This window comes from Dermochelys coriacea, chromosome 2, assembly GCF_009764565.3.
Source record: "Dermochelys coriacea isolate rDerCor1 chromosome 2, rDerCor1.pri.v4, whole genome shotgun sequence".
NCBI lineage: Eukaryota > Metazoa > Chordata > Testudines > Dermochelyidae > Dermochelys > Dermochelys coriacea.
The window spans coordinates 209574311-209599456 of record NC_050069.1 but is presented as its reverse complement, the minus strand read 5'-3'; the positions used below and the strand labels follow the sequence as shown (position 1 = coordinate 209599456).

The window sequence follows — 25146 nt, the reverse complement described above, 5'->3', positions numbered from 1 at the left end:
TAATTAAAATGAAAATAGGGTCAGGCAGCAGTGAAGAAACATACATGAGAATACGGATCAAAGAATGCACGCACACACTAACCAGCTGACAGAACACAGGATATTCCCAGGGAGAGAGATTCCCAGCTACAAACTTTTACTAAACAATATTTTAATACACATTGTTAGCCTGATGTCTTATTAACACGTGATTCAGCAAGTAGTGTAGTTAACTGGGAAACACAGTTGAGTTCTGAAAAAAGTGACTATAAAATGCACAGCCTTTGGGAATTTTCCTGTTCATTGTGTCTCGATGACTAAGTCAAATAAAAATAATAAAAAAAATTGTAAACAAAATGTATTATTATTATTCCTGCCAGTCCTACAAACCCATCAGGAGATTAAAAAAAGTCAGTCCAGATTCCAGCTGGCCATCATCTCCTGTAACAGACCTAAATGAAATGCATTGTAGGTTTATATCTCAATTGCACCTTAAGGACATCTACAGTTCATCTTGGATGCACTAACTTTTCTAACTGCCTACACTGCACACTCAACCTGGGTTCTTTCCCTCTTGCACATTATCCTCAGGTGGGTCTGGGATTTTTAGTTATGATACACAAGGAAGAGCCCAGATGGAATGTCCAGAGCAGGGAGTTACAAAACAAACCAAAAAACCCAGCAAAACAAACCAAAATCCCCAACCCCAATGTAGTTTTACTTGTAATCTGAGTGAATTTGATCTGGAGTAATCAAGAGACAAAGACTGAACATGGCAAGAAAAATTTTAGAGTCATTTTTCTGAGCTGATCTATATTCATTTGAATGTAAAATCAGTAAAACTCATGAACCACCAGCCTCACACTTTATTTCTTCATTTTTTCTAATAAAATGTTGTACAGACAGGCAATACTCTGACTGTTGCCCTGCATCTTATGTAGTTATTTATAAGAATGAAAAGGTTAGTGCAAAGAGAGTGTATAAAATGCTACTAAATAAAAATGGTAGCAGCATTTTATGCCCATTTTGCACTGGTGTAAACGACTATGCAAGATGCAGGGCAATGAAGAACCAGGTGCTGTAAGCCTGCAGGTGAATGAAAGGCTTTACTTGAGGAGGTAGCTCTTTTCCATATCAGAGCTACATGCAAAAGAAAATGGGCATTGTACTTACCGAACTGACCATCACGCTTTATATACAGTTCAGTTACGCCATAGGCAATAGCGGTGGGAGCAGGAATCTCTAAAACCACATTGGAATCCTTTCTCACATTCCCATTTTCGCTCACTGAAACCTGGGGGACAGATTCAGCCACTGTTTATTTGATTCAACTACAGAGCAGCTTGCACACAAAATGAACTTCAGGGTAACACAAATTAGATTAGTAAAAGCATTAGCTCAATTCTCCACTGTGCCCAAATCAAGATCACATGTGATATTAGAGGTCTGCAAACATGTATCTTAAAGCTCTCCGGGCCTGAGCTCAGCCCTGTGGCAGGAGACAAGAGCAGCGCCTCAACCCTCAGCCTCCAGCCCCAGCGTGTGCAGGCGGTAGCTTTCACTTATGCTCCTGGTGTAAAGTCCCATGACATCAGGGGAAAACTGGTCCTTGCTTTGTCATACTGCTGCTCTGCCCTCCCACCCTGACACCCCTGCTGCTCATCCCCATCCTCTTTACAACCAGGTGCACAAGAACTGGTAGAGCAGGTACCTTTGCCAGCTTTATATCAGTGGAAGTGCCCCTACAGTGGGGATTTGTTGGTAGTTCTAACGATTTTGCCTCAGTTTGTTAGACAGTTATTTCAGAAGCACCTTGAATGCACCTGAAGAAAATGGTCAAACAATGAGGATCCTAGTACTCTGTGGAGCTGGGTGACATGGCAAAACCTGGTTTCCAAATAGTCACTTGAATTTTTACATGAATTGGCTTCAGCTGTGCTCTTGCCCCTCTAACGTGCTTTTTTTTTTTTTTTTTAAAAACATTCGTGTTATATGTCGTGGGCATGAATGTTCACAAAAACTGAATCAAGAGTACGTCAAATGTCAAGAGTATTCATGGAAACCATATTCTAGATTCACCCCAAAAGACCTTGCACGCTCATCCAACTAGGGAAAACTCTACCAATCAGTGACAACTAAACAATGTATTGAATACTTGTGGAGAACCATTTGCAATGGATACAGTTTAAAATAGACAAAAATTGCCAAATACTTAAAAATAATGAATACATATGAAGAAAGTGATCTGTTCTCAGAAAATTCATATGGAGGAGAAAGAGCTAAATTAATTAGGTAACATGCTCATTACCAGTTGTGTGCTTAGCTCTAGCAGTAAGAGAAGAATCAGATCTATTAGATCAATTAATAAATCAAGGGCAGGATATGGTCAGTTATAATATGGTTTGTCCAAAATCAAGAGGGGAAAAAAAAGTGGAAATTTTTTCAAATTATTGTTTTTTTAATATCATAACTGAGGTTTTGAAGGCATCTAATGATGTTGAAGAAATATTTGTGCCCGCGCTCTGCATGGTTGGTGGGTTGTTTTGTTTTTTACCTTTACAATTTTTGTATGGAGTCCCACCATGCCACCATATTTTTCTTCTGTCTGAATATGTTCAGACACCAAACACTTTTGAGTTGTTACTATCTTTTCTGTCAAGATACATAGTACCTCATGTTTTCTTCCTAGCACTTGTTGCAGTAAATTATTGTTTAGATTTATTGTTCTGAAATTTAAAAAAAAAAATTAATAGCATAAACACTGCAGCTGATAAAACACATTCTTCTTAATTGTATGCCCAGCAATCTTTGTAAGAAGCTTTTATTGTAAAGTATAAATGGCTTCAATATGAGTATCCTCCTCAAATTATTATGTTCTCTTTTGTTATCTGGTAGCAGCAAGACTGTAATGATCTGTTTGGAAAAATTTAAATCCCACCATATTTAGTGAATTCTTGGTTCATCATTTCCAGCAAAAAGGCAATTTAGTTATTTTTACTTGTTTAAATAAAAGCCAAATAACTTCAGACAAATTTAAGACTCCTTTGAGATTTGAAAACAAATAAACAGATCTTGCAAACCTAAGGGCATATCCTCAGCTGCTGGGTTAGTTGTCATGGACTTCAACAGAGCTATGAAAATTTACACCAGATGAGAATCTGCCCCACTAGCTTCAGTCTATTGCCGACTAAGCCCTGGTCTACACTAGGCGTTGAGGTTGAATTTAGCAGTGTTAAATCGATGTAATCCTGCACCCGTCCACAGGACGAAGCCCTTTTTTCGACTAAAAAGGACTCTTAAAATCGATTTCCTTACTCCACCCGACAAGGGGATTAGCGCTGAAATCGGTTTTGCTGGGTCAAATTTGGGGTACTGTGGATGCAATTAGATGGTATTGGCCTCCGGGAGCGATCCCAGAGTGCTCCATTGTGACCGTTCTGGACAGCGCTCTTAACTCCGATGCACTGACCAGGTAGACAGGAAAAGGCCCGCGAACTTTTGAATTTCAATTTCCTGTTTGGCCAGTGTGGCAAGCTGCAGGTGACCATGCAGAGCTCATCAGCAGAGGGACCATGATGGAGTCCCAGAATCGCAAAAGAGCTCCAGCATGGACCGAACGGGAGGTATGGGATCTGATTGCTGTATGGGGAGAGGAATCCGTGCTATCAGAACTATGTTCCAGTTTTCGAAATGCCAAAACATTTGTGAAAATCTCCCAGGGCATGAAGGACAGAGGCCATAACAGGGACCCGAAGCAGTGCCGCGTGAAACTTAAGGAGCTGAGGCAAGCCTACCAGAAAACCAGAGGTCCGAACGGCCATTCCGGGTCAGAGCCCCAAACATGCCGCTTCTACGATGAGCTGTATGCCATTTTAGGGGGTTCAGCCACCACTACCCCAGCCATGTTGTTTGACTCCTTCAATGAAGATGGAGGCAACATGGAAGCAGGTTTTGGGGACAAGAAAGACGATGAGGAGGTTGTAGATAGCTCACAGCAAACAAGCGGAGAAACCAGTTTTCCCGACAGCCAGGAACTGTTTCTCACCCTGGATCTGGAGCCAGTACCCCCTGAACCCACCCAAGGCTGCCTCCCGGACCCACCAGGTGGAGAAGGGACCTCTGGTGAGTGTACCTTTTAAAATACTATACAAGGTTTAAAAGCCAGCATGTTTAATGATTAATTTGCCCTGGCATTCGTGGCTCTCCTGGATATACTCCTGAAGCCAATGCAAAAGGTTTCTGGGGAGGGCAGGCTTATTCCATCCACCATGGTAGGACACTTTACCACTCCAGGCCAGTAGCACGTAGTCGGGAATCACTGTAGAACAAAGCATTGCAGTGTATGTTCACTGGCATTCAAACAACATCCGTTCTTTATCTCTCTGTATTATCCTCAGGAGAGTGATATCATTCATGGTCACCTGGTTGAAATAGGGTGCTTTTCTTAAGGGGACATTCAGAGGTGCCCGTTCCTGCTGGGCTGTTTGCCTATGGCTGAACAGAAATGTTCCCCACTGTTAGCCACACGGTGGGGGGAGGCAAAATGCGACCTTGTAACGAAAGCACATGTGCTATGTTTGTAATGTTAACTGCAAGGTTTACTGTGAAAGAGTGTACCCATTGTTCTATAAAATGGGTCTTTTTAAATACCATGTCCCTTTTTTTTTTTCCTCTCCACCAGCTGCATGTGTTTCAAGGATCATAGGTTCTTCTCCTTCCCAGAGGCTAGCGAAGATTAGAAGGTGAAAAAAATGCACTCACGATGAAATGTTCTCTGAGCTCATGCTGTCCTCCCACACTGACAGAGCACAGATGCATGCATGGAGGCAGACAATGTCAGAGTGCAGGAAAGCACAAAATGACCGGGAGGAGAGGTGGCAGGCTGAAGAGAGGGCTGAAGCTGAAAGTTGGCGGCAGCATGATGAGAGGAGGCAGAATTCAATGCTGAGGCTGCTGGAGGATCAAACTAATATGCTCCAGCAGGAAAGGCAGCAGCAGCACAGACCGCCGCTACAGCCCCTGTGTAATCAGCTGCCCTCCTCCCCAGGTTCCATAGCCTCCTCACCCAGACGCCCAAGAACGCGGTGGAGGGGCCTCTGGCCACCCAGCCACTCCACCCCAGAGGATTGCCCAAGTAACAGAAGGCTGGCATTCAATAAGTTTTAAACTTTTAGAGTGCTGTGTGGCCTTGTCCTTCCCTCCTCCACCACCCCTCCTGGGCTACCTTGATAATTATCCCCCTATTTGTGTGATGAATTAATAAAGAATGCATGAATGTGAAGCAACAATGACTTTATTGCCTCTGCAAGCAGTGATTGAAGGGAGGTGGGGAGGGTGGTTAGCTTACAGCGAAGTAGAGTGAACCAAGGGGCGGGGGGTTTCATCAAGGAGAAACAAACAGAACTTTCACACCGTAGCCTGGCCAGTCATGAAACTGGTCTTCAAAGCTTCTCTGATGCGCACTGCACTCTCCTGTGCTCTAACTGCCCTGGTGTCTGGCTGTGCGTAACCAGCAGCCAGGCGATTTGCCTCATCTTCCCACCCCGCCATAAACGTCTACCCCTTACTCTCACAGATATTGTGTAGCGCATAGCAAGCAGTAATAACAGTAGGAATATTGGTTTCGCTGAGGTCTAATTGAGTCTGTAAACTGCGCCAGCGCGCTTTTAAACGTCCAAATGCACATTCTCCCACCATTCTGCACTTGCTCAGCCTGTAGTTGAACAGCTCCTGACTACTATCCAGGCTGCCTATATATGGCTTCATGAGCCATGGCATTAAGGGATAGTCTGGGTCCCCGGATAACTATAGGCATTTCAACATCCCCAATGGTTATTTTCTGGTCTGGGAATAAAGTCCTTTCCTGCAGCTTTTGAAACAGACCAGAGTTTCTGAAGATGCGAGCGTCATGTACCTTTCCCGGCCATCCCACGCTGATGTTGGTGAAATGTCCCTTGTGATCCACCAGTGCTTGCAGCACTATTGAAAAGTACCCCTTGCGGTTTATGTACTCGCTGGCTTGGTGCTCCGGTGCCAAGATAGGGATATGGGTTCCGTCTATGGCCCCACCACAGTTAAGGAATCTCATTGCAGCAAAGCCATCCACTATGACCTGCACATTTCCCAGGGTCACTACCCTTGATATCAGCAGATCTTTGATTGCGTTGGCTACTTGCATCACAGCAGCCCCACAGTAGATTTGCCCACTCCAAATTGATTCCTGACTGATCGGTAGCTGTCTGGCGTTGCAAGATTCCACAGGGCTATTGCCACTCGCTTCTCAACTGTGAGGGCTGCTCTCATCTTGGTATTCTTGCGCCTCAAGGTGGGGGAAAGCAAGCAAGTCACAAAGTTCCATGGAAGTGCCCTTACGCATGCGAAAGTTTTGCAGCCACTGGGAATCGTCCCAGACCTGCAACAGTATGCGGTCCCACCAGTCTGTGCTTGTTTCCCGAGCCCAGAATCGGTGTTCCACCGCATGAACCTGCCCCATTAGTACCATGATGCCCACATTAGCAGGGCCCGTGCTTTGAGAGAAGTCTGTGTCCATGTCCTCATCACCGCGCTGATGTCGCCTACTCGTCCAGTTTCACTTTGCCAGGTTCTGGTGCTGCATATACTGCTGGATAATGCGTGTGGTGTTTAATGTGCTCCTAATTGCCAAAGTGATCTGAGCGGGCTCCATGCTTGCCGTGGTATGGCATCTGCACAGAAAAAAGGCACAGAACGATTGTCTGCTGTTGCCCTGACGGAGGGAGGGGCGACTCACGACATAGCTTACAGGGTTGGCTTACAAGGAATTAAAATCAACAAAGGGGGTGGCTTTGCGAGAAACTGAATGGCCGCCTCAAGGATAGAACTCAAAACTGGGTTTAGCAGGCCGTTGATTTCACAGAGGGAGGAGAAAATGAATACAAAACAAATCTGGTCTATTTCTTGTTTTGAGCCACTTCATCTATCTTTATACATCATGCTGGCAGCAGACTGTGCAGTCTGACCGCTAGCCATCGTCACCTCCTGGGTGCTTGGCAGAAGACGGTGCAGTATGACTGCTGGCCATTGTCTTCTGCTAGCTGCAGATTAAAAGACAGTGCACTGCTGGTAGGACTCAATCGCCATGAGATGAAACAAGGGAAATGACCTGGCTGAGTCACTCCCATGTTTGCCCAGGCACCCGGTTAAAAAGAGCACCCAGGACTACGTCGACAACGGCTATCAGTCATACTGCACTGTCTGCTGCCAAAAGGCAATAAACTGCTGCTGTGTAGCAATGCAGTACCATGTCCGCCAGCACCCAGAAGACATACGGTGACGGTTAGCTGAGCGGGCTCCATGCTTGCCGTGGTATGGCATCTGCACAGGTAACTCAAGAAAAAAGGCGCAAAATGATTGTCTGCCGTTGCTTTTATGGAGGGAGAGAGGGAGGGAGGGAGGGAGCCTGACCAGAGTTGTACCCAGAACCACCCGCGACAATGTTTTAACCCCATCAGGCACTGGGATTTCTACCCAGAATTCAAATGGGTGGTGGAGACTGCGGGAACTGTGGGATAGCTACCCACAGTGCAAAGCTCCGGAAGTCGACTGTTGCCTCGGTACTGTGGACACAGTCCGCCGACTACATGCACTTAGAGCATTTGTGTGGGGACAAACATACTCGACTGTATAAAAACGCTTTCTACAAAACCGACTTCTATAAATTCGACCTAATTTCTTAGCGTAGACATACCCTAACAAGCATAGTCCCATTGAAGTCATTGAGCCACATAATAGCCAATTCCCAAATAAGGACTGCACCAAGTACCAAAAAAAAAAAAAAAAATTGTGGTTCATCCAGTGGCATACCTAAGGGTGTGAGATAGACATCCTTGTCTACTAGCCAGTGTTTTTTGGGTGTAATTTGAAATTATTAAAAGAAAATTAAGGCTGCAAAGTCAAGCACTCAAATGCTAGAAAATACCAGAATTAATTTACCTCCCAGTCCCAGCTCCCAGTTCCAAAAAATCTCCTTGTCCCAATCTACTCCTTTTCCTTCCCCCTGCTCTCTTTTTTGTCCCCTTTGCATTTGATCAGACAGCTTCCTCCTCCACACTGTCTGGGTGCCAGCAAGGGTGAGGTGTCATTGAGAGCATAGGAGAGATTGGCTCCACTGTGGCACAGAGCAGCCATTATAGGGAAACTCCAGCTTTGACCTCTGAAGCCCTGGGCTGGACCATACTCTGTCACTCTATGGGGATGGTACATGCACAGTCTGGTCAACACTAGTACCTGCAAGAGGTTCAAGCATGCTCAGCAAGGACAGAATCTTCCACAATTTTAGCTGGAATGCTCTAGCAAGTCTCGACTGACCATGTGTGAACTGCAATTTTTCAAAAGCTTGTAACTTGGATAGTTTTATCAGGGGATAGCAAATGGCATATCCCGACACAAAGATCACCCTCCTGCAAATTTCACATCCCTGCTCCAAAGCATGGGGGCAACTACAGTTTTCAAAGAAAAGGACATCAGAATTTTTTTAAAATGGGCAAAACAAGATTTTTTTCCTTGGCGTTGTTCTCAGAAACAATGCAACTGTTTTGGCTAAAAATGTTCAAAAAAATTTTGCTTGAGACAGACCTCCAACATGGAAAATTTCAGATGAATCAGCTAAAGTTATAAACGACTGAAAACAGGTCTTATAATAGGACATATCAGGAAACCTTAATAAGAGGACATTTTCCCAACCCCACCTATAATAACTAATTACCTCTGTTTTCTAAACTTGCTATTAATAAAGCCATTTTAGTGTCTAGTCAGACTCATGGCTGGTAAACTGGGATCAAAACTAACCAAGTACTTTAGATGGTAGAAGTAGGTAACATTTAATAGATTTTAAGGACAGAAGAGACTGTTAAAATCATCCAATCTGACCTCCTGCATAACCCAAGTCATAGACCTTCACCCAATAATTTCTGTATTTAGTCCATAACTTTATTTCAGTGATAGCATACATCTTTTAGAAAGAAATCCAGTCTTGACTTAAAGAAGTTCAAGAAATGGAGAATCCCCCTATCCCTAGGAAGTTGTTTCAATGGTTAATTACCCCTCATGGATAAAAATGAAGGTTTTATTTCTAGCGTGAATTTGTTTAGCTTAAAGCTCTTGCTTGGACTAAAAGGTTACCTTGATGTTATTCCGTGTCAGTTCCAATGCATCTGCAAAGGTCAAGGATACATTTAAAAAAAAAAACCCCCCACCAATCAGAACTATCGCATTCAAAAGATGGCAAGGTGGGGGGTGGGGAAATTAAAAGGGGGGGGCGATTCTGCCCCCTTTACTCATGTTGAGTAGCACCTTAATATGTCCCAGTTTAGCAAATCATCCCAACTCAGCAAAGCACTTAAGCATCTCCTTAAGTCCCACTGAAGGCACTCCTGAAGTAAGATGCTATTCAACATGAGAAAGGGTACCAGAATCATGCCCTAAAAATGTCAAGAAACCACAAAGTTTTTCTAAGAAATGGATTACATACTTCATTACCACATCTTCTGGGGTCTATGATAAAGGATTCAATCCTGTCAGTGAAGTTAAAGGAACTTTTAACTGTATTCCATCAACTAAAATGTATAAATTATACCAACCTTTTTCAAAATACTCATCTGAGGTTCCTAAAAGAGGGGTCATACCTTTTATTAACAGACAGTTCTAGCAAGATAGCTAGAAGATTAAAAGATTGCTATCCTTGCCAGGAGTTATTTAATCCTTTTTTCTCCATTTTACTGTAAATGGGGTATTCAGAGGGGTTAAATCATCATTCCCAGAAAATACAATACAAAAGACATGTTCTCCTCAGATTCATTTAAATCAATACATTTTAGCTTTTTTTTTTTTGGTAAACAATTAAAAAAAGTTTAGACACCCCAGTTTCTGGAGCTTCAGACGTTACACAGACAGCACATCATCAGATTGAAGTCAGCTTGGTTCTTTATTTTCTTTAAAAACTAATCCACCCCCACCCTCAAAAAACAAAACACACCATACGGTCAGACAATTTTTGATCGGTGTGGAATTTAGAAACCCGTTTGTGAAAGCTCAGTCATTCAGAAAGAACGGTCTAAAAACCCTAAAAATTGTGCAGATGAGGAACAAAATATATCAAAGCAACGTAATAATCGTTATAACAATGCACCCAAACATTCCTGAGTTTTTTTTTTTTTGCAAAGCTTAGTTTTATATCTGAAAGGTCAGGCTCTTTGAAATCCAAGAATTTTCAAATGGTCACAAACAGCAGTGTTCTTGGAAACTCCCACCAACATGCAAAACTGGGGCTACTGAGCAGCATAGTAACTAACAGAGATTACACTTTCCATATTATTACTATAATTAAGCTTTATGCAGTATTCAGAAGTGTGCTAGGCATCTTGACGATATACAGCAAGATGGGTCCATGCTTCAAAGAACTTGCAATAGGCAACATAAGGACCAACAGGGATGCAACACAAGAACCTTTCCCCCCATGCTCTCTTGTTTTCATTCCACCTATTTTAGGTGGTTACAAAGTTACCTATCCAGTTATAGGAAAAGAAATGAGAATGTAGAAAAATACAACCAGATTAATTTGGTACCAGAAATAGTACTAACTCAAGAAGTACTTCAAAACCTGCTTAAATTTTTTTAAAATTTAATGGCCCTTCAGAGTTCAGTTTCATCTATTGCAATGGAGTTAATCTGGCCCAAACCCTCTTATATCCTTTGACTCTGGAGTACAGCTAACCAACTAAGAGTCCTGTGCCAAAATTGAAGCCTCCTATTCTCAAGTCTCAATTCCATTGACTCCAACAGGACATACACTAAATGCTTTCCTGAATATGGTCCCCGTACACCAGTGGCCTCCCTCCTGTCCTCACTGACTTTAATGTGAAAATATATATATTATATATAATGGTAATAATTAATCTTGAAATAAGTCTTTTAAGGACAACACAGTTAAATTACTTCCCACAGAGACACACCACTCAGTTTATTTTCGAACAGCTATAACATCCTAGCCCCCAGTTCCGCATTGTGATCTGTGTGGGCAGATTGCTGAAGTCCTGGGCTGCTGTTAACTCCTCATGTGGATCACAATGCAGGATTGGAGCCCTAGAGAACACTGTGCTCTTTTGGATGAAAGAAAAAGAAAACATTGAATAAACCTCATCAGATGAAGTAAATGAATAGCCATCATATCTTAATTATCTTCAGAAATAGTCTTTAAGGATACAACATAAGGCAAATGTGCAGCAGTTAAAGCTGGGTTTACTGTATCGGGGGACAGTGTCCACCATGCATCAGAGAATTCCAATGATTAAAGGGCAAGTCTACATTACAATCTAAATCAACCGATGTTACGTTAACTTACAGCCACTGCAGTAATTACTGTGATGTCCACACTACCCTTCTTCTGTTGCTGGTGTTAGTCCTCACCAGGAGTGCTTCCATTGACTGAAGAGGGGAAGCGTGTGTGTGTGTGGCGGGGGGGGGGGCAAAGAGGGGAAGAGAGTCAAGGCTCTCTGTTCCACACAGCTCCCTGCTAGGAGCCTCTTGCCTTAGACGGCGAGATCTGCACCTGGAGTCCCAGAACCCTGGGGGCAGCAGGGCTCCCGGTGGGGAGCCTGAGTGGCAGCCCAAGCCTGTCTTGGAGTGGAGACCTGACAGCAGCTAGCTTTCTTGTCAATTTCAGGGCCGGGGAGCCATGAAATTGACAAGAAACACAGCGTTTATGTCACCCTAACTACACAGACATAAGCCCTACACCTCTTGTGGAGGTGGAGTTATGTCGGTATAGCATGGCACTTACATTGGTGGGAGCAAGGCTGTAGTGTAGACACTGACACAGGTCGACATAAGCTGCCTATGTCAACCTAACTCTGTAGTATAGGCCAAGCCTAAGACCCCTCATTCACTCAGTTTTCCTTAGCCTTGTAGTATGAGCATAGTTAACATGAAATGCAGGAAGATTAAATGACTGAGGATGTATACAAATGGAGCTGCAGTTTTTATTTCAACAGGTTTCAGAGTAGCAGCCGTGTTAGTCTGTATCTGAAAAAAGAAAAGGAGTACTTGTGGCACCTTAAAAACAAATTTATTTGAGCATAAACTTTCGTGAGCTACAGCTCACTTCATCCGATGAAGTGAGCTGTAGCTCACGAAAGCTTATGCTCAAATAAATTGGTCTCCATTTCACAAGCCATATTTTAAATGCTCTTATTTATGGTATGCAACATATCACTAATCTCTTTCACATTCTATTTTACAGCATCATCATCGATCTGGGTTAATTTCCTATTGCTCCACTGCATTCCTTTCAAACTCTTTAAAGGTGAGCTGAAATGCTTTACAAAGGAAACATTATAAAACGTTTGAAATGCTGGATACCTCAAATCACAGATATATTTACTTTTAATTCTGTATGTGTTTTTGTAAGTTAAAAGATGAAATGAAAGTTTATGATTTAGCTATACATTGTGTAATAAAAAATAAAAAACCTTTTATCAATTTTAAAAACTCACTTGAGCTGATCCTGCCTCCAACGAAGTCAACAGCAAAACTCCAATTGACTTACAATGGGAGCAGGATTACGCCCACTGTCTTTCAATTTTGTTGGAAGTTCTCTTTTTGTATTATAAGAAAGGGTAAATAGGAGCACTGAGTACTCTCTCTCTCTGCTGCAGAACAGAGGCAGCAAAGAGAAAAATAGTGGAGCCAATAAAAGGAAGGAGCATGACAGGTGGATACAAGCAGCCCAGCATCTAGCACTATAGTATTCTCTAATAGGTAAAGGATTACAAATCTAGAGAAACAAAAATTTACAGCCACCATTCGAGTGGCCTCCTCAGGTCCCCTGCAGCCAGAGTTTCCTCAGGCGGGCTAGGACCACTCTTCCATCCAATCCTACCTAGATTTTCCAGGGAAACAAGATGAAAGGCCCAATCCTGCAAAGTACTCAGCTATTTGCTGGGCATTCTAAACAGAGAGGGCTTGCAATGTTGGGCCCTTAGGCACACTCACTGATGGGCAACATCCTATCTCCTAGCACCACATATTTCTGCTCACCACTTTAAAAATCAACTACACTGCTGAAGAACCGTTTCCACATGTGAACCAATTTCTAGCTGTACCAATCACAAATGTATGCTACACTCCCCCCCGAAAAGAAATGCATCTACTTCTTCACATTATAAAATCATTTCTCTGACCTACTCAACAGAAATATACTAGTCAGTTCAATCTTCTCCACCTCACTTATAAAGCACAATAACCTATTTCTTCTATTCAACTACCACCTCCTACTTTACAAGGTCAACTCTTGTAAAGCTTTATTCCTTCTCAGAACAAAAGTCTGTAGCCTGGTCTCAGACAGCAGAGAACACCAGTCTAATCCACTGTCACATTCCACTAAACAGTTCCTTATTATTTCCTTTATTAAGCCATTTAAAATATCAGTTTTCTGACTGATTAGTGTGTTATGGTGTGATGATAAGTACTTACTATAATCTCCTTAAATACAAGGAGTACTTGTGGCACCTTAGAGACAAAAATTTGAGCATAAGCTTTTGTGAGTTACAGCTCACTTCACATCCAATGAAGTGAGCTGTAGCTCACGAAAGCTTATGCTCAAATAAATTTTAGTCTCTAAGGTGCCACAAGTACTCCTTTTCTTTTTGCAAATACAGACTAACACAGCTACTACTCTAAAACCTGTCCTTAAATACAGTATTTCACAGTTCCCTTACAGAGACACCGGGCAATTACTCTATGCCACACCTTCCCGAGAGTACTAAAAGACTTATGACTGAGTTCAAAGGGGGACACTGCTCCTGAATTTTCTTTCCAACTTCCTGTACTCCATTCCCCTCCCCCCCCATCTGATTGTATGCAATTCTGAGTGGTGATGTTTTATGAGTTCACTTAAGCCATACAATACCACTGATTGAAATCTACATTGAACAGATAACCGTAATCTTACCAGCCTCTAAATATTTCAACAGTGCTCAAAAACCCGCTAGGGTTTTAAAGAACAAATACAAGCACATGGTCCCTGCCTTAATGACATTACAATTTAACTTCATGCATTACTTGACAAGTGAGGGGAACAAACAATAGGGAGGGGAAAGAAGGACAAGATTAACAGCAATAAAACTCCTACCATTACTCAGTTTAGGCATATATAAAGTAAATCTGTTATTGCTTATGTAGTGAGTTAATTAACCAAAGTGATTTTTAAGGTGGAATATACCAGAACATATTTCAATATGGGCCCAGTCCTGTTCAATATCTTCATAAATGATTTAGAGCAGGATCAGCAATCTTTGGTACGTGGCCTGCTGACAGGCTGGACCAGTTTGTTTACCTGCAGCTTCCACAGGTTCAGCCAATTGCAGCTCCCACTGGCTCCATTTTGAAGAACTTTGCTGTGCCAGGCCAGTGGGGGCTGTGGGAAGTGGCGCGGACTGAGGGATGTGCTGGCTGCCATGCGGACTGAGGGATGTATTAGTAGGAGAGCTGGAAGCAAGCAACTCTTCCACTCTACTCCACACTGATTAGACCTCAGCTGGAGTATTGTGTCCAGTTCTGGGTGCCACATTTCAGGAAAGATGTGGATACATTGGAGAAAGTCCAGAGAAGAGCAACAAAAATGATTAAAGGTCTAGAAAACATGACCTATGAGGAAAGATGGGGACAGGGAGGGAGGTTTGTTTAGCCTGGAGAAGAGAAGACAGAGGGCACATGATAACAGTTTTCAAGTACATAAAAGGTTGTTACAAAGAGAAGGGTGAAAAACTGTTCTTGTTAGCCTCTGAGGATCGGACAAAAAGCAGCGGGCTTGAATTGCAGCGGGGGGCGTTAGGTTGGACATTAGGAAAAACTTCCTGTCAGGGCAATTAATCACTGGAACAAATTGCCTAGGGAGGTTGTGGAATCTCCCTCATTGTCCCTGACAGGTGTTTGGAGGTTTTTAAGAACAGATTAGACAGTCTAGCACTATTAAATCCAGTCTTGAGTGCAGGAGATTGGACTAGATGACCTATTGAGGTCCCTTCCAGTCCTACACTTCTATGATGGTATAAAACAAAACAATTATTCTTGAGCTTATTTTCTAACAAATTGATTAGTAGTAGAGCCTCATTTATTCACTCTAAGCAGCTGCAAGACAGTGAATTACTACATTTTGTGAATTAGCAACTTAGTTCAGCAAACACAGCAAAAAAGAGCAAGGATAATGCATCACAAAATGCACTTTGTTCATGTATTTGACAAGAGAGTGTTTTAATTTTCGATACTTCATATTATGTTAACAGTTGTTGTATGGCATATTTTGTAAAAAAGTAATGAAATTTTATTTATGCAGGACCTTGCATCACACCATTCAGCTGTTAAATCCTTGCTAAAAAAGGGGATATACCATAGGTTTTCGTAATTTAATTCTAAGCTTTACTATGTTTCTCCTTTAGAAAGTACATATAAGTGGAGGGAAGCTGATTTTACACCTCGCAGGACAGTATCACATTCTGTACATGGAGGACAAATTTTTTAAACTTTATTTAAACTTCTGAATTATATCACAATTCAAGTAGTGCAAAACAAGCACTGCATTTTTGCAAACAGTTAGGACATACATTAAAAATGAACAAAATAATTATATATCCAGCAAACCCTGGATAAGTCATTTCATTCGGTGAAGTAAACATCCCCCTGATAATATATTGCTTAAAATCAAACCCTCAGTTTCAAGATCACCAGTGTTTAATGTCATCACATAATGTTCTATGAGCAAGATAATAGGTAGATGCTGGAGAAAAAATTTGTGGCACATCATGAAACAACTAAGATGCAAATACAGGAAATTTCAATTTTAAAGAACTGCCTCAGCATGGTAAATTCTACAGGCCATACTGCTTATGACCAGGGACACAGAAAAACTGCAAATTAATCTTGCTCTGTAATCTCCCAACTCCTAGTGAAACTAGGACTGGCTGGAATATTGGCAATATATTTTGTATCATAAGCATTAAGTTATGAAGTGTCATTTCTAGAGAAAATGAGCCAGATGCTTGGGTGCAATGCAGGCATATTGCGCTGGCATACTTCCAGTGCAAAATCTGCATAAACAATCCAGTGAGACTCATATACAGAGCATATTACCTTCAGAAAATTAAGGGCCTCAATAACTGGTTTGAGTCTAACAAACCAAGGATTCTGCAGTTCCATGTGCGTTCCCACACTTCAGAAGCCAAATACATTTTTACTAGATTAGGGCTTGTATTAAATTAATACACTACAATTACAAACATGATACAAATCATTGGGATCTTAAATTTTCATTTTACATATTCATAGATTGGTGAATACCTTATGACCATCCCGAGTGGAATACAGATAATGTTTGTAAATGCGGTTTAATTACTGTGAAGATTGTGAGCCCACAGATGTTGGATTAACTTCAGTACATTTCCATTTGCTATGGGAGAGTTGCCTATTCTAATGGAGCAGCTAACTAGCTTTTTCAAAACTCATCTTTTCCAGGGGATACTAGGCATGACCTAGTGTGTCGTTGTCATGACAACTACTCTAAATCTTGAGAAATTTTTTTCCCCCCTTTATACTACATATAAATTCATTTTTGAATCATGGTACACACATTTGCTATGATATTTATGTTTTTAATCAGGAAATTTACTAAGAAAGTAACAAGGTGCCTTTCAATGGCTGTTTGTAAAGGCTTATGACAAGTAGAACAGCAGGCAATCCTTACTGTGAGAAATTGATTACTTTTAGAGCATCTGTTTAAAGGAAATTTACACTGCTTTAGACAACTATCATCCAGCTAGCGAAAAAACTAAATTCTTCCATCTCATTTCTACACCTGCCACCTCTCATCATCAAAGCATTAGCAACGGTTGTTAAAGTATGTTGCATTGAATCCAACAGATTAAGGGTTTGATCCTACCACATGCTGAGTACCCTTGACTCCCATATGATTCACACCCCAATCCTGCAAGGCAAAGTGCACAAGATCCCCACTGAAGTAAGTTGGGTTTCACAAAGGGGGTTTGTCCATGGACAACTCATGGTAGTATGATGCCCTTATATGGGATTTAGGGGCACGCAAAGATTGTCAGGAGGTGCTCCGTATTTTATGGAACTAAGCCCCCAACTTCGGAAGTCTATTTTTCCCTCAGGTTATAAGTGATAGTTTGTATTAGTGATAGAACATTTTACAGCACTTTCCTCTTTGATTATTCATTTAATTTGTAAATGAATTTTCAATGACATATTGCTCCCCTTTTGTATTTCACTCCTATTAAATTTGAGCAATCAAGTTTTACTAGCTTGAACACTCAGAGAACGGATTTTAAAGCTTGCTTACTAGAATACTGGGTATTTGTTGTTTGGTTTCCATGAGTATTTGCCCTAGACATCTGGTGAAGAAAATCCTCAAAATGTTCTAGTTTGTAAACAACCAATATACATTAAAAGTATTCTTACTGGATCCATCAAGACCTACACAATCCTTACACAAGACTTACAATCCAAGAAACTACCTGATTCTAGTCCATATCTTTGGCATTGCTTTTTCCTCTCCCATGGTTTGTTACTCCCACTGGTTACAACCTGTCTAAACTCGGGCTCCAGTCCTGCACCAACCACCCAAACAAACAGATCCCTGCACCCACACAGAGTCCCACAGAGGGAGGATTTGGCTCCAAGTTCAACATGTAAATTCAGTGTAAAAATAAGCCACTTAAAAAGGAATAATGAACATGTAAAAATATCTTCAAGCTTGACATGGATGGCAAAGTTAAAACTCATACCTTCCCTTGAGGTCTTTCATAAGGTGCTGCAAGTCAGCCTCCTGCTTTTTTAGGTTTCCAAATGAAGACTGGCTTTCTACAAAGCCTTTTCCTCCAGCACCCAGGTTGATCTGTCCAAATGAAGTTTCAATACTTCCTCTGGCAAAATCTTCAAACTTCCCCTCATATTTCACAAAGTCAGACTCAACAACAACTTGGAAGAGAAAAAAAAAACCCACAAAAAAAAATGACTAATGCAGACTTGAAAATAATAGATCTTGAAAGAAGTAGCAGGATCTGATTGAAAAACAGAAGCCTGTGGAAAATATGAACAGGTAAATAAAGTCACACAGAAGAGTTAACTGGCCTACAATCCTTATTTTTGTTTGTTCCATCTTTCCCCCTCTCTCCCCCCCCATTTACACTATTTTTCATTTTGGCATTTTAAGGAAATGTATGATGTTTACAGTACTGAGTTCAAATCCTATGAGAGGTTTATAAAGTACCCTAGAGATTTTTTCCTGCCATACACAGAATACATACACAACTCAACTACCTATTTTCTCACCTTTTTATTTTCCATTATCTTGGTTTGTCTCATCATGGGCCTGAGCCAAAGCCCACTGAAGCCAATGGAAAGACTCCCATTGATTTAATGGGCTTTGGATCATGGCCTTTAATGCCAAAAACATAAACACAGAACTCAAAATTGGGAACTGTAATGTGCAAGTTATAAACATAGATCACTCCACATTACTTGTTTATGTTGGATAGTCATGTCTGCCTAGAGATACTGATCTTGTCCATGCTATCCTTTCGAATGTTGGTCTAGCAGTGGTGCAACTCAATGGTGGGAACAACCTGAGGAAACACAAATACAGACACTCCACACAGGAGATGACGACATAGGGATAAAAATGCCTGAGCCCTGTCTACACAAGTGCTTCCACTGTTGCTACCACCAGTAGATTTTCATTGGTACACATTAGCATAAACCAGTGTAACCTGTATCAGAATCAGACCCAGACTCCTTCACTTGCTGGTCACTCAATCAAATCTAGGTTTAGTCACCTGTGACCAAATGTCTTCAATTTTGGCAGAGATGCCAAGGAATAAACAGGAAGGAAGACGGAGCTCTCCTCTGTATGCAACTGAAGCTGGACTTTCCAAGTCAGGGTTGATAAATGTGGGAAAGCTTGCATTCCTGCTACCTGTGCTGTTTCTGTTTTGGGGATCAATATAAAACCTTTTTCCCCACATCAGCTAATTAAGCATCTGAAACAAACATTTTTTAAAAATGTATTATAAAAGCTCAGATAGCCGTCAAGACTGATTTGCCCCAAATTCATCATTTGCCCCAGGGCTTGAGGATTATGAGATGCAGCTCACCTCACCTGTGGAGTGGCAAGGGGTAACTGCTGAGCATATCACAGTGCGCTCTCACCTAGAGTGCACTATGACTGCACAGTATTACCACACACTGGAGCCTGATAGTGACTCTGAAAGAGCTCTTCAGAATGTCAAGCCATAAAATAATAACATTTAACAACACTGTCATATGGAGTCTCCAGCATTCAATCACACTACTCCCACTGGGCAAGACATTTCACTTTTTAACTAACATTTTATTAGTATTGTTATTAGCTAGATGACAAGTCAACCACAGAAAAGATCAAACCATCTCATATTTAATAATGCTGAATATTTCAGAACCAAAAGAAACCTTACAGTAACATGCTATAAGAACTTTATTTAATAATGGTTAGAACAGATTGTACTTTGCATTCTTCTTATCTACTGTAATGTCATACCAGTATAGTTTTACCTGGTTTTATAGGTTTGTCTTCAGTAAGCACATCATTCAGCGTGACTGTCAAGAAATGGTACTTTGGTTTCTGCCAGCACCACAATTTCTTCTTCTTTGTTACTAAGTTGAGAAGCTGTAATTTATCCGAGTCATTCAAGCGGGATACAGGGATCAAGTCACCGCCACAGTCAGTCTCTCTCACAAATTTTTTTGTTGCTTTCGCAAACATCTTGTGGAATCGTTTAATATCTGAAAGACCAAATCCCCTTTAAAAGTACAATTGGAAAGTATCAGTGCTTAGTTGTCCCCTTTCAAGAAGCTTAGAGTTTGAGAGAGAGTTAATATGAGAATGTCAGTATTAGTATCACCTTTTGTTTAAGGGCCTTCCTCTACCCAAATCAGTGTATTTCACAAAGATTCTTCTAAAAGAGGAACCATATAGAGGAAACAGTGAAAATGACTACATAAAGTAGAGTCAAATGCATAAAGTTAATAAACTGAGGAAAATATTTTTCTCCCATCTCTGTTTTTATATACCTATGTGTTACCTGTACCAACAGTTAAGTGAAATATTTTCAGAGTGAAATATTTTTAACTTGACAGTGTTCTTTTAAATCCGACTGCAAACACTGAAGAGTTCAAGTTGAAATGTAAAATGTCTTATCTGTCCATTTCTTTTCTTTGAAGCGGTATATTCACACCTTCTTCATTAATTATCTGTTCTGTTCCACACAGATATTAGATCTGTCAATTAGAGATGCAGACCAGGATAGGGGAGGACAGACTTCAAAGCAAGGACAGACACTCAGTGAACACTGGTGAATATTGACAGAAGAGAGACCGAAAAAAAAAAATACTGAGGGGAACTTGGCCATAGAGCTCGTTTCATTATTAATAGAGCGAAAGAAGAAAATATCTTTAAAGACAGAAACTTGCCCTTCTATTAACTCCCAAAATTCCATTTCAGATAATACTTCACACAATGTTAACCAATTGATGTTCAGGTATTTTCTCATGAGACCCCTGTTGCCTATTCTTAGTTCTATATTTAATCAAGGTTAGTAAAAGGTACTTCCTGACTGTAAAATTCCTTCCATTTTTTGTGTAATGTTTTAAAGTTAAACAACATTTTACCTAAAGGTCTCTCAGCACTTTCATTATAATCTGTTATTGCAATGTACTTGGAGCACAGTCCAATGACCGATGGGAATACTTCCACTAACTTCAGTGGCTGGTGGATCAATTCCTTAGCTCTAAATTTGTTCAGATTCTTGCATTTTCAAACTCCCACTCGCATCATTTAGGCTCAATTTAAAAATGACATGCATATGTACAAGTATAGGACACATTTTCAAAACATTTTAAATTACAATCGTTCAACTCCATTTATATTTGGAAGGGAAGAACCTGAACCACCAACAAGCAGGGTTTCCCCCACAGAATTCTACTATGGTGAAGTTGACTTCTGGAACTAACTTGACAAATTATTTGCCTTGGAGGAGGAATACCAGAGAAATTCTTATTCCCTGCTAAAGTATCTGTTACCTGTTTCTAAATGTCCAATGACTTCTTATGCCCAAGGAACATCTTCTTCTTCTTCTTCTCCTCCCTCTAAGTACATGCATACACTTGTGGTTTGCATATCCTTTGACTTCATTTCAGAATAACGAGTAATCAGATCTGCATGGGCAGACCCTTTTACATATGAAGAGGGCCACTGACTTCAAAGAGGTTAATGCAGAAAGGAGGTTCACCACTCACACAGATACAATTGCAGAAATGGATCCTAAAAATGACACATCATTTACCTCAGTCTACCCTACAGCAGCCTCATCTTCTAGGAATGTCAGAAGTCTCTAGATTAATGTGAATCTCAATGGAAGAATCTAACACAGCTTTCGGTTAAGATTAGTTTCTGCTACATGAAGGAGTTACCTTGTTTTTTCAATTCAAATTTTAAACCTGTTGCTCATAGAAATATCATTGTCTCCTTGAACTTGATGCCAACTAATCCTACATACTCTTTTCACAGACTTCCATTCAGATAGAATTGTTTCAAAGGGATACTTCTAGTCTCAATGGTAAAACAGTGTTCGACCGGGTTTCCTAAAAAACTTCAGGTGTGCCGGCGAACGGGCAGGGCGCTAAGTGTTGAGAGGACATTACCTTTGAATTTTCTTGCTTTGGAGGTTTGTGTTAGACCAGGGCTTGGATTGACAGAACTAGAGGGAAAGCTATTCCCCCCCCCCATGTCTAAATGAAACAAATTACTGTAATCTCATGAAAGAAACCAGCAGAGAAGAGGAGGGGTGTTTTGTTTGCTTGACTGGGGACATGAGCTAAGCCATTAAAATGAGTTTGCATGTGGGATGGGGAGGGGATAGTGTTTAATAAGAACATCACTAAAAAGATGCAGAGGAAAAACATGTCAGCTAAACTCATTCCCCATCCCCCTCTCCCCCCCATGATGGACACCTCATTATTCTCTGGAGTAGAGATTGTCTTTTTTTTTTTTTTCCTGTATTTGTGCAGTGCCTATCACAGTGGGGTTCTGGTCAACGACTAAGGCTTGTAGGTGCCATAATAGTACAAATAAATAAAAAAAAAATCTAGTTCAGATTTCTCAAACTTTTGTACTGTGACCTCTTTCACATAGCAAGCCTCTGAGTGCGACCCCCCCCCCCCAAATATATCAAAAAGTGTTTTTAATGTAACACCATTATAAATGCTGGATGCAAAGCTATTAATCTTACAACCCCCTGAAGGGTCCCAACTCCCAGTTTGAGAACCACTGATCTAGTTAAATAAACATCACCCTGTGCTTCATAATATTTGCATACATTTATTGCAATTCTATAGCTATATGTTTAGGAACATTACCCCAGTAATCTGTATTTAGGAATATTAATTCTACAGGAACATTTTAGAAGGGCAAAGAGGATTGTGAAAGTGAGTACATTTTACTCTGGACAGCAAAACAGGAAGTTTCAGGAAAGTTACCCAGTATTTCCCATTCGTCAGTATATTAAAATGTAATTTAAAAAAAAATTAGTTTTGACTAAAGAACAAAATTGCTCAAAGCCTTAGGCAATACGAGGAGGAAGGCAGATGTGCAAGATGAGAGCAATACTACAGAATGTTAGAACATTGATTACAAATTCAAGTTGTACATAAATACTTCATAGGAGAGTCCTTGTGTACCAAACAAGTCTGAACAAGTAGCTTGACAGTCCAAAGAGCTGTTAGACTTTATATTTAGTGAAGAACTGCAACAGAGGAGATATCCTTTGAATTCTAATGGGGCCTGAGTCTATACTGAATTATACTGAGAGACATGTAAAGAGAGTAGGTCACAACAAATAGCATGTAAATTTTATTACTCTTTTATAGCAAAATTTGGAACTAATTTTCATTGCCTTATTTTTCTGGACAACTTAAATTTTTAAAAACCATAAAAGCAAATGCCAAAAGATTAGTGTGGGAATTTTAGTTCTAGGGCACGGGTGGGCAAACTACGGCTTGCGGGCCACGTGCAGCCTATAGGGGCCAGGCAGAACAGTCCTGAGCTCCCAGCTAGGGAGGCTCACCCCTGGCCCCGCCCCTGCTGTCTCCCCTCCCCTGCAGCAATGCCACCATGAGGGTAGCATGGCTTGTGCCTGCCCACCTCCCAGGCTTTCAAATAAGCCTGGTCCTGCCACTCTGAGTGGCATGGTAAGGGTAAGGGGGTTTGGATAAGGGGCAGGAGGCCCCAGGGGCAGTCAGGGGACAGTTGGATAGGGCAGAGGTTCAGGGGAGGGGGGGTGGCAGTCAGGAGACGGGGAGGTTGGATAGGGGATGGGTCGGGGGGGGAGTTAGGGACGGGGTCCTGGGGGACAGGGGAGGTTGGATGGGGTCATGGCAGTCAGGGGACAGGAAGGGTTGGATAGGGGGGTGAGATCCCGGGGGGGCGGTTAGGGGCAGGGGTCCTGGGGGGGGGCAGTCAAGGGACAAGGAGCTGGGGGGTGGAGGTTCTGAGGGGGCCAGTCAGGGGGCAGGGGCCAGGCTGTTTGGGGAGGCACAGCCTTCCCTACCCAGCCCTCCATACTGTTTCGCAACCCTGATGTGTCCCTCGGGCCAAAAAGTTTGCCCACCCCTGTTCTAGAGCCTGTGTTACACAGGTCAGACTGGGTCATCACAATAGTCCATTCAGGCTTCGGAAAAAGTTCATGCAGTCCTTCGGTCCTCAAACGAGTTAATTTCAGGCCCTCCTCCCCGCAATCACATGCACATTATTTAGCAGCACTGAAAAAGATGATTGTTTCCAATTCTGGTGAACTACAGCCTTTAACCTCTAAGGGCTAGTCTACAGAGTTGTATTGCATTCCTACAGCAGTATAATTAAAGCAGTAAAAAAAAAAAAAAAAAAAAATCCCTAGCACGGACCCAGTTTGCACTGGACTAAATTGCTTATGCTAGTACAGGTCATCCCTTTAGGGGCAGAGGAATCTGTGGCGCAAGGTCTCTTTATAACTATTTCCGTTAAAAACAAAACAAAACCCGCAAACACCCCCCCCTGAGCGCGTCCCCCCAGCCATACTTCGGCTTTCGGGTGCGTCTACACAGCAGCTTGCAGGTTTAACCCTGGGGCGTGGATACACACAGCCGTGGTTAGCCAGACTGACCCAAGCCCGTCTGAAATCCCCCTCAGGGCATCCAGACGCGACGTCGCAGCGAGGTCACTAAAGCCCCGCTACCAGCAGCCTCGCTCGGGGACCGGGGCGAGGAGAACGAAGGGAGAGAGCGGGAGGGCGAGTGGCCCTGGGGCGGGCGCCCGCACCGGGAGGAGGGGCAGGGCGGAGCCTTTGCAGCGCCCCCCCCTCCCCAGGGCGGGCGTCTCCCCTTCGCCTTCCCGGCGCGCCCGGCTCGTACTCACCGGCGCGCCCGTGGCTCGCCCCGCCGCAGCCTGCCCCGCGGGGGACGGACGCTCGCCGCGCGCTCTCTAGTCCCTTGGCTGGCGCCCGCAGCCGCCTCACTCCTGAGCTGAGTTTGCCGGGCCTCGGCAGCGCGGCTGGAAAGCAGTGGACCTGGGAGGGGGCGTGGCTCCCTGACTGCGGGGGGGCGGGGGGGGTGAGAAGAGACCCGCGGCAGGCAGCACGCTCTGTGGGCGGGCCCGCAAGGAAACTTCTCGCCTGGGTCAGTGGCAAAGCCAGCAGCTGAAGCTGGAGGGGAAGCCCCAGCTGCAGAAGAGGCTGAAATTGCCCTTCCCATCATGAAAAGAAAAGGAGTACTTGTGGCACCTTAGAGACTATCCGCCCGGCTGGGCAGCCCAGAGTCTGAGTGCCCAGAACCAGCGACTTTGCCTGCCACTCTGGGGTGGAGCGTTTTTCCTCCGGCACCTGCCTCAGCGGCCCACAGGTCCACACCTGCGGTGACAGTCTGCGGAGGCCCTGAGAAGAAGGCGCCCTGTGAACTCGGGTTGCCAACCCAGCTCCAGGATTGAAAGATTAATTAAAGAGTATGTCATGTGATGAATCCTCCAGGAATACCTCCAACCAGAACTGGCAACTCTAG

General features: G+C 42.5%; 1 protein-coding gene across 3 annotated transcripts in view; it reads right to left on the bottom strand.

Moving 5' to 3' along the window:
• Positions 1 to 24841, bottom strand: part of GSDME (gasdermin E) — a 35558-nt gene extending 10717 nt beyond the window's left edge. Inside the window, exons 1-5 of one of the 3 annotated variants that reach the window (XM_038391096.2) lie at positions 24509 to 24841; positions 19615 to 19845; positions 17811 to 18003; positions 2534 to 2705; positions 1153 to 1273 (exon numbers count right to left, since the gene is read on the bottom strand). In XM_038391096.2, coding sequence (XP_038247024.1) covers positions 1153 to 1273; positions 2534 to 2705; positions 17811 to 18003; positions 19615 to 19825 — 697 coding nt within the window. In that variant the 5' untranslated portion in view covers positions 19826 to 19845; positions 24509 to 24841. Of the gene's footprint in view, positions 1 to 1152; positions 1274 to 2533; positions 2706 to 17810; positions 18004 to 19614; positions 19863 to 24508 lie in introns of all 3 variants that reach the window. The other 2 variants (XM_043509161.1, XM_038391097.2) reach the window with 2 other exon arrangements.
• Positions 24842 to 25146: the final 305 nt, after the last annotated feature.